This window comes from Melampsora larici-populina (assembly GCF_000204055.1).
Source record: "Melampsora larici-populina 98AG31 unplaced genomic scaffold MELLAscaffold_36, whole genome shotgun sequence".
NCBI lineage: Eukaryota > Fungi > Basidiomycota > Pucciniomycetes > Pucciniales > Melampsoraceae > Melampsora > Melampsora laricis-populina.
In genome coordinates this window covers 775,042-787,058 of record NW_006768800.1, presented here as the reverse complement: position 1 = coordinate 787,058, position 12,017 = coordinate 775,042, and the positions used below count along the sequence as shown (strand labels likewise).

The 12,017-nt window shown below is 44.4% G+C and overlaps 5 protein-coding genes across 5 annotated transcripts; 3 read left to right on the top strand and 2 right to left on the bottom strand.

The window, feature by feature from the left end:
* Positions 1-159: 159 nt before the first annotated feature.
* Positions 160-1,696, top strand: MELLADRAFT_75344 (uncharacterized protein; the record flags this gene model as incomplete). Its single annotated transcript, XM_007413388.1, has 6 exons — positions 160-343; positions 409-521; positions 605-800; positions 926-1,048; positions 1,152-1,270; positions 1,351-1,696. The coding sequence occupies 6 exons, from the start codon at positions 160-162 to the stop codon at positions 1,351-1,353; spliced, it is 738 nt and encodes a 245-aa protein (XP_007413450.1).
* Positions 1,697-2,430: 734 nt separating this feature from the next.
* On the top strand, positions 2,431-2,757 carry MELLADRAFT_109452 (uncharacterized protein; the record flags this gene model as incomplete). The annotated part of the gene is made up of 1 exon (XM_007413389.1): positions 2,431-2,757. The coding sequence occupies one exon, from the start codon at positions 2,431-2,433 to the stop codon at positions 2,755-2,757; it is 327 nt and encodes a 108-aa protein (XP_007413451.1).
* Positions 2,758-4,542: 1,785 nt separating this feature from the next.
* Positions 4,543-5,388, top strand: MELLADRAFT_109451 (uncharacterized protein; the record flags this gene model as incomplete). The annotated part of the gene is made up of 2 exons (XM_007413390.1): positions 4,543-4,636; positions 4,706-5,388. The coding sequence occupies 2 exons, from the start codon at positions 4,543-4,545 to the stop codon at positions 5,386-5,388; spliced, it is 777 nt and encodes a 258-aa protein (XP_007413452.1).
* A 346-nt stretch (positions 5,389-5,734) lies between these two features.
* MELLADRAFT_90318 (uncharacterized protein) lies at positions 5,735-7,732 on the bottom strand (the record flags this gene model as incomplete). The annotated part of the gene is made up of 3 exons (XM_007413362.1): positions 5,735-6,538; positions 6,618-7,027; positions 7,222-7,732. The coding sequence occupies 3 exons, from the start codon at positions 7,730-7,732 to the stop codon at positions 5,735-5,737; spliced, it is 1,725 nt and encodes a 574-aa protein (XP_007413424.1).
* Positions 7,733-9,186: 1,454 nt separating this feature from the next.
* On the bottom strand, positions 9,187-11,516 carry MELLADRAFT_90317 (uncharacterized protein; the record flags this gene model as incomplete). Its single annotated transcript, XM_007413361.1, has 6 exons — positions 9,187-9,318; positions 9,396-9,519; positions 9,620-10,055; positions 10,247-10,807; positions 10,878-11,225; positions 11,327-11,516. The coding sequence occupies 6 exons, from the start codon at positions 11,514-11,516 to the stop codon at positions 9,187-9,189; spliced, it is 1,791 nt and encodes a 596-aa protein (XP_007413423.1).
* Between the last annotated feature and the right edge of the window lie 501 nt (positions 11,517-12,017).

Sequence of the window (12,017 nt, the reverse complement as noted above, 5' to 3'; positions counted from 1 at the left end):
AAGAAAAAAAAAAAAAAAAAAAAAAAAAAAAAAAAAAAAAAAAAAAAAAAAGTACTCGGGAGGGCGGAGATACTGAGCTGGGCCAGCTGCCGGCTTGACAGGAGTTATCGAGAGGGACGTAAAATCCTTCTCAATATAGAAGCTAGACTGATGCAACAGATGGCGATTGATCATGAACGGCTATGTTTGACTCAGAAAGTTGAAGTATTTGAGTATGCGATGGATAATACCACTGGTCAAGATCTTTATCGAGTGTTATGGCTAAAGAGTCGAAATTCAGAAGCTTGGTTGGATCGTCGGATCAATTATTCACGATCATTGGCTGTAATGTCGATGGTGGGACGTGAGCACAACTGCCTTTTTGTGATTTGAAGGTCCTTTGATAACTGATCATGATTGTGATGATAGACGTACTTGGGCTTGGAGATCGACATCCTTCGAATCTGTTGCTGGATAGACTTACAGGGATGATCATTCATGTCGATTTTGGTGATTGTTTCGAAGTGGCGATGACACGAGAAGTCTGTTTCCCCTAGATTTTGATTCACGTTTGATCTTCATTGACTGACAGCCCTTCATGATCGGTATTGCAATCTTTGAGTAGAAATGGCCCGAAAGGATACCGTTTAGGTTGACTCGAATGTTAGTACAAGCGATGGAAATCAGTGGGGTTGAAGGTACTTACCGAATCACAAGTGAGAACACAATGAGAGTGATGAGATCAAATAAGGAGAGTATTATGGCTGTACTGGAGGCTTTTGTACATGATCCATTGATCAATTGGAGATTGGTCAAGGGTGGTCGACAATTAGATGAACGAGAGGGTGGTGCTAACACAGGTACGAGCTTTCAGATGTTTCTTGATCAAATCTTCTTCCTTGAAGCCTATTGATTGATGTTAACCATCGATTTTGATATGGTGTAGAGGGTGGGCCACGGATGCGAAGGCCAAGAGAAGTGGAAACCAATCTGTATGATACTGTTCAGGCCGAAGTATTGAATGATAAAGCCCTAATGGTCGTCAACCGAGTAGAGCAAAAACTAACAGGTAAGTTAGATGATTCCTCTTACATCGCACACGCCTTTCTCGTCGTGAAAGATAAGGTGATTGATGATATGACTATGATTTCTTTGTGGCGTGTGGTTATCAGGCCGGGATTTCAAGCCTAACGAAGAGTTGAGTGTCGCTGATCAAGTCAATAAGTTGATTCAAAAAGCTGTATCAGCCGAGAACCTGGCACAATGCTTTACTGGATGGTGTCCATTCTGGGTGAGTATTGAGAATCCTACTCGGCTTTTGATGCTATGTTGCAAGTATTGATGAGATGTATCTTTTTTGATGGGATATAGTGAACAATGTGAACTCAGGATTGAGATTCATCTTGCACTAATAAATATGTGAATCATTGCTCAACTGTCTATGACAATCTCTTTGTTGATGTATTATATTCTTCTACTGTATACATAATTGTCTTTGTCAACTCAGTATATCGTTTCTGATTTCAATATGAGATATCCTACGCAACTACAATATAAACAAATCAATATATATATGTTCCTTTTGGGGGTTAATGAGTTTGAACAAGTTGATTGGGGTTGGTTGAGCTTGGGTTTGTATGTAAATTGTTTATATCCTTTGAAAGTTTGGTCATAGGATCATTGTGATAGGAAATCTATTTTTGTTTTGTTTTCGATTAATCTTGTTTTAGGAATTGCATGACGAAATGATTCGGAGTACACATGTTTATTTTCTCCATTGCGTCCAATTGGTATTGAGTTACGGATCAAAACTTATTCTTGTCACTGTCCAATGTTGAGTTATCCTGAAGATACCATCAAGCACCCAGCGTCATTGAAGCAAAATAGTGACTTCTAAAGTGGGCAAAAGGTAAAAAGAAATGCCTCAACAGTGAGTCGAACACTGGACCTTTTGCTGCCATACTAGGCAAACGCTCTACCACTGACACCCCGGGCAAGGGCGTGACGCTCCACATGTAGCGTCATGCGGGCGCTTCGGACCGGGTCCGGAGCATCACGTGGAGCGTCAACGGGTGCTGCACACTTCACACGGAGCGTCAACATGTGCTGCACGCTCCCTGTCTGAAGCGTCACCGTGCCTCACACCCCATCTCCCATCTCCCTCGATTCACCACACCTCTTCGCTCACGTCTCTCACCCTCGTCCTGTCCCTTCCCAAGACTTCCAACAATATCCGATTCCACTATCATCGTATTATTCTATCTTTCACCAGCTTCAACGTGGTTTGATTGTTCCGTCTTTCACTCGAGTCTACGGTTTGTAATCGTTACATCTATTTGGTTTATCTGAACAAGGATTACGCTGATACCGTTTCTATCTCTCCTCGGGGTTTCGTCAACTTAGCTACTCTACATCACCTGTCACTGAAGAAACGTACAGAAAACACACCTCATGGACAACATCGCAACTGGCGATCAATCACATGCCGAGATGGGCTTAGTGCTTTGCACTTGCTCCGAATGCATCAAAAAAACGCATACCGATTCCTCAGGAAAGCAAGTGTCCGGCTTATGGATCAATCCAGGAACCCAAAGGAACCATAGACGAAGGATGGCTACCAAACCTGAAACCACATCAATCCTCGAGGCGTTAGTTGATGATTTTAATGCGAAGGCAAGCATCAAGGACACCGAACCAGAAGAAACCTCTTCTGAGTCAGATTCTGATTATATCACTGGTCCAAATGATCCGAATTTAATCAAACTAGTTTGTAAGTGACTACTTTGAAATGAAGTTCCTAACCAGAGCTAACGAAATTGACTTATCCATCATCTAGATCTTATCTTGTATTTTATTGCTTGGTTATATCTAGAATGTAGGATGACTCGGGATAACTGTAGGAAAGCGCGAGACTACATGATGCAAATTGCTGAAATGTGTACAAAATTCGACCTTCGCACCAACTGGGTCAGCTCGGTTCCGAAAGACGTCCGAACGATCACCAGTCGACTTCATCTCGAGGCGGATCTCGAGCGATTTGTATGCTGCCCGAAATGCTACACTCTCTACGAGCCAGAGGTTGCCCCAGCTGAGTGTGGCTATCGAGAACTAGCATCGACTGGGATTTGCGGCTCTGAGCTCTTTGCTAGTCACACTATCCAAGAACTTCCATCAATCACTCGAGTCTCCGAACAACGTCCACGAACTTCTGACAAAGTACTATTCAACAAACCGCTCGCCACTTTCATCATCCAAAATTTCCAGGAATGGTTAACCTGGTTCTTATCAATAGATTACATTGAAGATTCCATCGCTGACTGGGCCAAAAAAAATAGCTCAAATAACTCAGAAGAAGTGACGGATTATACTAATAGTGCAGCGTTCAAACATCTTTACAACGACATCGAATCATCCGCCTCCTCCCGCCATCGTCCTCTGCGCTTGGCTTTCTCTATGTTCATTGATTGGTTTAACCCGCTAGGTAATAAGACGTCTGGAAGACAAGTCTCGATTGGAATAGTCACAATGAATTGCTTGAATTTACCACCTCAAGCTCAGCATCTCATGAAGCACACCTTTCTAGCAGGGATAGTTCCGGCACCTGATCAGCCTGACATGACCACTATCAGTCATGTCCTGCGCCCGGTAGTGGATCAATTGCTTAAATTAGACTGCGGTATCAACATCAAAACTCATCGCCATCCGGAAGGCCTCAAAGTGATAGCGCGACTTTCTAATCTCAGTGGGGATATCGTGGCAAATCATAAAGTGGCTGGGTTCATTTCGCACTCAGGGACTTTTTTTTGTACCTGGTGCATGTTACCAAAGAAACAATTATCACAAATGAAAGTCGGCCGTTTACGAAATCGAAGGGACGTTATTGCAGCCGCCCACGAGTGGAAGAATTGTGAAAACCTCAAACAACGAGAAGCGAAAGTCACCAAAACCGGGGTACGATGGTCCGAGTTGAACCGTCTGCCATATTGGGATCCTGTCAAAAGTGTGGTACTCGGGGTAATGCACAACTGGTTCGAGGGCGTGCTAGCCAATCATTTCCGATTTCGATGGACCTTCCTTGTCAAAGATGATGCTTTTCTCGACGACAACACTTGTGAGGTAGATGTTGACGAACTTGAAACTGGTGAAGGATGGCTTTCGGACGATCTTATCAACGCAATTCGTCAAAACTTGAGGTCGGTCAAGGTTCCACGAGGAGTAACCCGAATCCCATCGGGACTTGGCACTGCCGCAAATGGCAAACTCAAGGCGAGCGAGTGGCATGCATTGTTTGCTACACATTTACCGCTGGCTGCTATCGATGTGTTCATTGGGGATTACGAAGCCTTTGTCGAAAATAGATCCAACGCTTACCTGAACAAGCTATTACTCAATTTCTGTGCTCTTATCGAAGGCACTCACATTGTAGCGGCACGGAAGGTCAAGAAGGGAGATCCCGAACGATTCAAGCAGGCCTACTTCGAATACACGAAAACGTCGTATGAGATCGACAATGGTTGCAGGATTAAACAGAATCACCATTATGCGATTCATACGGCAAGTCAAATGGCATGGTGGGGCCCTATGTTGGCGGTTTCAGAGTTTCCTGGCGAGCGTATGTGTGGGTTCTTACAGAAAATTAACACCAATGGGAAAGTTGGTGAGTGAACTATCCTTATGTAACCAGTGAGCAAAGAAATGATGCTTACCTGATCGCATTGAATTCCAGAGGAAATGGCGCAGACAATCATGCGCCGATTCTGTCACCAACAGCGCCTTCTTTGCAAAGCTCCTCCCCCAAACGATCCGGTTAAAGTGGTTCAGCGTAACGTAGGCGGCCTCTTTGAAATGGACGACATGGTTTACGGCAAACTTCTGAATTATCATCAGGCTCAAGACAGCGCCTGGTGCGACTGGCGTGTACTTCCGTATCCTGATGGGGCGAAAGTTCTTTCTGCATATGCGCGCGAAGTTGGAGTGTTGACTTGTCTTTCAGGTACGAAATATAGTAAGAAAGCTCCCTCAAACATTGTGAAGGTTGAAGTCGAAAGTAAAATCAAATGGGGAAAGATATTGCATATCTTAATGTTGAAGGATTCAAACGAACCAATTGTGATGCTGCGATGGCTGGAGGTCGTGAGGGATCTAGCGCTTGATCAAATGTTCGAAAGGCTGAGTATGGTACGTGTGATTCAGAGTGCAAAGGAAGAATTCATACCTGCCTCCGCTGTTGTAAGTACTCTAGCCCATAGAGAGTTACCCTGCTGGACTCTTGGAATGAAGGAACCGAGCATGCTTTTAATGGGTGTCAATCCGGGTGAACATGATTATGTATTACCAGAAGGTTTGGATGATATGCAATTGGAAGGGGCATTGGGGGAAGCTATGGACGTTGATATAGATATGGGATGATGTTTAATTCTTGTCAATCTTGTATACATTTACTTTGTTTCATTTTACTTGAAATGAAACTCGTTTCTTTCTTCTTCAGTTTCACAAGTGCTTTTCCTCACGAAGTTTCAATTAGTTTCAATCATCACATTTGGATCATTGGAATAAAGACATAACTTTCAATTTCTTTCTTTAAGTGGCCATTTCACTATAAACAATTTCATTACAAGATTCATTTGAGAGGAACAAGAAAGAAAACAAAAGAAAGAAAACAATATTGAACCTGAGATGAACAAGAAAGAGACCAAATAGGAACCTAACCACAGTCACAGATGAGGTGATCAAACAAAAGAAAAGAACGACACAATCAAGCGTTTTTCCAAGCCTCATATCTTGCAACTCGAGCCTCCTCCTCGCAATCATCTTCCATTTCTTCGTCATCCACAAATAATGGACCCTGGCCCTTTGCCTTGTCTTTCCCCTTCCCAGTCCCACAATCAGCAAATTGACTCTCATCTTCCAACTCGAGATCCTCTTCTTCATCCTCGAAATCTTCATCTTCCAAATCTTCGTCATCATCTTCATCGTCAGTCAAATTTAAATCCACACTACTGCCTTTTGCAGTTGAATCTCCAGACTCTGAATCCTCGTCTTCTTCATCAGGTTTAAAATGATCCAAGTTGTAATTCTTAGTCGCTTCAGACCAGTATTTTTCGGTAAACTTTCTATCGGGTTTCTTCTCGTCAGGATGAGTTTTCCCCAAAAGCGAAAGTTCCGGGTTGGGCAGGAAGGCCACGTTATCGCAATCGGCGATGGTAGTTCTTTGAGATACTGACAAGGTGTCATTGAACCAATCGGCGTCGTAGAAGTCGATTGGGAGGCCCCTCGGGGGTTTGGTGAAGGTTGACGGTCTAGCTGGTCGAGGACGAACCCGGGTGCGTGGCTTGGCTTTTGGAACCGGACCGATTTCAGATGAGATTTTCATATGATCATCTAGCCTTCGTATGAAGATACCGGCTTTGGCAGACCGATAAGCTGGCGTTTTGACTACGTAGGCTTGTAATTTGGCCGACCACTCGTCGTCACTGTGAGCTTCAGGTGCCAGAAGGATTTTCTGGTATCGTTTTGGGAAGCGGTGGTCGGATGCGTGTTTAGCTCGAAGTTTCATAAGCTGGAATTGAACAAAAATAATAGTCAGTTTCAACCCCTCGCCAGAGACAGAGAAATTGTAAGAGAGAAATCATGCTCACCCTTCTTCGACGAGCTAGAGCATTCTTCCTTTCGTCGTCCTTCAGGTTTTTCCCGTCCTCTTTAAGTTCTCTCCTGTACTTGCGAGCATACAAGAAGTGTACATAATGGTTATAGGTGCGTTCCAGGAGGAGGATTTCGTTGGTGAATTTCGTGTTGATATTCATGTAAGCAAATGCATCGGCAGCAACCCACTGTCGAAAGATTCGGAGTGCGCTAATTCGACACGCTTCGTTCCAAAGGGTGTCCTCGGCGCTATCAAGATCAGGACACCATTCGCGAATGCCAAGCTTAGCAAACATCGCCTTCGTGTAAAGTACAAAAAACTCCTTGATGTTGACTATACTACCACCGACGTTCACGCGATCAGCTGCAGGTACCTTCACTTCACATTGGTCGACTAGATCCTTGGCTGTTGTGCTATCCAATACGCCTTCGATGTCGGATGATCTTGAGAACCGAGAGTTGAATTCCAGAAGATGTGCGGGATTTGGCGGCTTAGGTACAGCAGACGAAGACGTTAACCCCCAAATGATACGAATGAATACATAAAAACAGTTCTGAAAGAAGCATTGCATAATGTTAGTGTTGTTTTTCCGAACCAACTGAAATGAGAGCCACCTGCCTTTGTTGAATCAAATCCTTCGGGCCATTCTGTTTCGTTCAACTGGGCAGGATGTCGTTTCGGCGATGGTTTTGGTGGTCCGGTGGCTTTAACGCGAGATGTCGGTACTTTAGATGATGATGATTTTCTTTGAGGGGTCGAAGATTGTTGAGATGGCCTCTTGCTAGGGGTACGGCTAGACTTTTCCGGGATAGGAGATTTCGACGGCTTGTGAGGGATAGAGCCTGTTGAAGCTCTCGGCGTCTTCTTCTTCTTAGTCGAATCAGAAGTTGAGGATGATGTGTTCTTGACACCTACATCTTGAAACTTATTGAGGAGATCTTCGTACGCTTTCTCTCGAGCCGCCGCTTCCTTTTGCATTTGTTCAAGCATCCTGTTTTGAGTTGCAATCTGCGCTTGCTGAGCTTCAAAGCTCTTCAAGAGCATAGCTTGAAGGTCATTTGGTGTTTGAGTGTTGGTGGGAGGTGGTGTTTGATCGTTTGGTGGGTTCATTTTGAAAGAAGAAGGTGGTAATGAACAAAGGAAGATTCAATGGTTTGTAGATGAAGTACTCGAAAGCAGGATGAAGAAACGACTGACCAATGAGACCAGCTCCTGATTTATAGATATTCGGAATATGTGATACGTAATACTGATCATTTGATGCAACCGAGATCAGTAGTGAAGATTTTCCCGAACGACTGCTATAGGAGGGACCCACGATCAGAATATGTAATACAAGTTCAAGTTTTAATTAGTAACTCCACTAAATATGACTAAGGGTTCCTCCTTTTGGTCGACAAAGGATTTGAAATCACCTGAGCATTCTAGATAGACACTGAAAAGCTTGTCCAAACTCAGACAAATACGTAGTCCTTTACCGATGGATGATACCCACGCTGAAAAGGGTCTTACTCATTTGACCAGCCACGTCACGCCAAGCGAAGGTAGGGTCCGGACTCGAGCAAGGAAATCCTGATGTGGTATAAGAACTGAGCGATGAGATGTTGGAAGTCTTGGGAAGGGACAGGACGAGGGTGAGAGACGTGAGCGAAGAGGTGTGGTGAATCGAGGGAGATGGGAGATGGGGTGTGAGGCACGGTGACGCTTCAGACAGGGAGCGTGCAGCACATGTTGACGCTCCGTGTGAAGTGTGCAGCACCCGTTGACGCTCCACGTGATGCTCCGGACCCGGTCCGAAGCGCCCGCATGACGCTACATGTGGAGCGTCACGCCCTTGCCCGGGGTGCGAACGGCTTAACAATGCGTGACTAGCCAACGTGGGTGCTTCTGCCATCTTGGGTTCCTACCTAATGTGTAAGAAACCTAATTTTTTTTTCCACACTTTTTGACATATTCCTACATACAAAATAAGGCTCCTGTGTGACTTTTTTTTTCAAATTTTTAGAATTCCTACACAGAACATAAGGACCATTTTTACCCAAAAAGGCCAATTCCTACATACCCAATTAGGCGGATATATAGGGGCTTTCCAGGGTCCTCACATGGCTCGTCCTAGATTCACATAGCAGAGTTGCACACTTATCCGTCAGGCTTTTTTCCATGGTGTGGCAAAGGGGGTCCTTGTCAAACCTTGGAAAAAAGAGGGTTATGTTGAATCAGAAGTTCTAAAGTGTCATAATTTAATCTACTAATAGAAGTACACATGTATGTATATTCACGACATTCAACAAACTCAAATCAACAGAGCCCCAAAAGATTATACACAAATATGACCCTTACTTCTTGGTTAGCTCACTATAGCAATTGTACGATGCGCTGCGCCGTATTGCTCATCATGATTGTGACTGTATGTCTTTACGCCATTCCTTCTCTGTCATTATTTTTACTCTCCTTCTGCATTGTAATGGCTTCCCCCCTGGAGAATGTGAAGGGACAAATGAGAGTGAATTTGCTTGATAAATTAATTATTTTCTTAATAATGTTCATTCTGACTTTTCCCTGTGTTAAACTTTAGTATCGGTCGTATAATTATTACTAACATCAACACCACGAAGCATCGAGCTCTTCTCCTCCTCCTTCCTTCTTCGGAATTGCTTCCTATACTTCGATCTTTCGTATGTCACGATTCCCACAATCTGTTTTCACCACCCACCAGGAGAAATCAGCCATCTGACCGAAGAAGAAATTGGCGACAGAATTGGAAGATACTCACAATCAATGCAATACCCGAAATTCCTCCAAAGATACCCAGTCCGATTGGAAGAACCATGATCGATCGCCCAGGTAACTGAAAGGCTGTTTCCATCGGTGGGTCAGCTTCATCGGCTTGAGTCGGGCTGAAGATAACAGGAAAGAAAAAGGGAATTGATCGATAAATAAGTCATGTTTTTCTTCCGAAAGATATCCAAGAAGTGTTTCTGAGTCCGAGTTGCATACCTTTCTTGTTGTCTAGCCAAAGTTGGAGCCGGCGGTGTTTGGATTGTTTGGATTGGTTGGATTGGTGGTACTGGAATCGGGTTTGTCGCCGCAAGATTGGAAACTATAGGAGCTTGAGGAATATTTGGAGCTTGAACTTGATTGCGAGCGGTCTGATTGACTACTAGGGGAGCATTCACCGGTAGAGGGATGGTAGGAGTAGGTTGTTGTACAGGAAAAGGAGCGGGAATACGAGCGGGAACAGGAGTGGTAACAGGAGCGGCAACAGGAGGAGGAACAGGAGCGGCAACAGGAGTGGCAACAGGAGTGGCAACAGGAGTGGCAACAGGAGGAGGAACAGGAGCAGGAACAGGAGCAGGAGCAGGAGCGGCTGCCAAGGGTGGGGTGGGGTTGGCAACTACGGGTGAGATAGGTTGATTTTGCCTCTGAGGGGTAGCTGTCGTCGGGCTTTCGTTAGAGGAAGTAAAGAAAGGATTGAGTGAGAGACCAGAGTAGCACAAGCTGAATCTGATAAGAATTCGGCGTTCGAGTCAATTGCTTTTTTTGAGGCCAAAAATTTGTGTTAGTACTCGAAGACCATGGTGGATTTGATTTGCTCATACCACAGAACGAAATTCAGCTACTCACATCGGGGTAAGCTGCGTTTGAACAATCCCCAAGGCGAGTCTCTGACTAAATTTGAACGCTTGTTCATGCGACTCGTGAGGTCAAAATATCGGCTTTCGATCTCATCCACGCCACGACCCACAAGTCGTATTCCAGAAGGTGAGGATTCGCGGTCGAGTTGATTTCTCTTGACGAACCCCGAGGCAGGAATAGAATGATGAAACAAGTTGAGATGAAAAGTTCCTAATAGGACTACCTCCCTATTAGCGCAATGAGATGTATAATGGGGGTTACTGGGATTGATCAAATGCTCTGGATCGTCTGTTGGCGCGAGTGAAGACCGAGTAAAGTTGAGGGTTCCTGGTCTGCTGGACTTGATAAATTCGGGTGCAGATTCCAACTGATCTTTGGTTTCAAGACTGGAAAATGATATCTCAAGTCTTGCGGAGTTTGAAAAGTCTTCTAGGTCAATGTGACTTTTCTCCTCTAATTCACTTTTGTTTCCTATCCGAAATACACTGAGGTAGCCACCAAAGGAAGACGAGGTGTGATCAACAAATCCCAATGAGTAACACGTCACAACTGCCAAATTTCGGGGGGAAAACGTCGAGAATCAGTAAGTATTTAAAAAGACGAGTTCTTCGTTACTGACCACCAGGCGAGATTTTATTTCCTTCATGTTCAGCGGTTTCTCGCATGGATTGAACGCATCCTTCAGCCACTGAAGTCATGAATAGCGCACTGCTCTCATCGTCTGATAAAGTTAATTGGTTTGAAAGATCGCGCCGGTTGATCCTGAATTGAGAGGATGGAACCAAAGCGGTTGAGAGTGATGGCGAGGATAAATCTCTCTGTATCCTGTTCTGACCATTGAGATTCTGCGAGCCTTCCATCGTGTTTGGAGAATTTTGAGAGAAGGAGACCGCGCAGGTGGATGTGCTGAGTCCAGCAAGCTGTGTAGATGAGACGGGGACTGATGTGGAGTTTTGTTGAGGTTGCACTAAGATTACAGGTCAGAAGTATTGATGAGTATTCTTCGCCTCGTGAAAGACAGCGATTAAAAAGAGTCATGTTCGTTTTCATTTCCATCAAGAGGCTTACCTAATCTTATAGTTTGACTACGCGTTTCGCCGGGAGAGGCAATCCTATCTACAGCAGAAGTTGTACCGGCGAGTTCAGAGAGTGGTCCAAAAGTGCTTCGAATCTGATGGCGATATTTGACAGTTGAAGTGGTGAGGCCAGCAAACGCTAAGAGTGAAATTACAACGAGACTTGATCCATTTTTTCTCATCTTGAGAAGGATAAAAGAAAAAAGAAATACTTGGGGCAGAGGCCACCCAAAAAATAATTTTAGTTACCAACCCTGAGGGAGGGAAAGGGGAGCAGGGAAAAAACGATCAAACTACACTCCACGAATTAAATCTACAAGGATGATACTCGCATAGACCTGCTAGCAAGATCCAACACTTGAATCGAAAGTGTTGAAGGGGTGAGTTGTGATCTCTAATGAGCGGGATGCACTCAAAGAATAAAAATTATTTCGGGAGAGAAAAGGGACTTGTGTCTGAAAGCCAAGTATGAAACATGGAATACTCCACGCTAGAACAACGAAAATGAAGGAGAGCTAGATAATGCTGAAGGGCTAGTTTGGGAGAATTGGGTCTCCAAGCAAAATGAAAACTCCTCCAGGCGATGTTGATAATGAAGAATGGCGTGGCTTTTAAGATGATGGAGATTGAGTCGATTTAGCCTGGCACGAAACTAAAGAAGGTGATCGAGATGATCTTGAAGC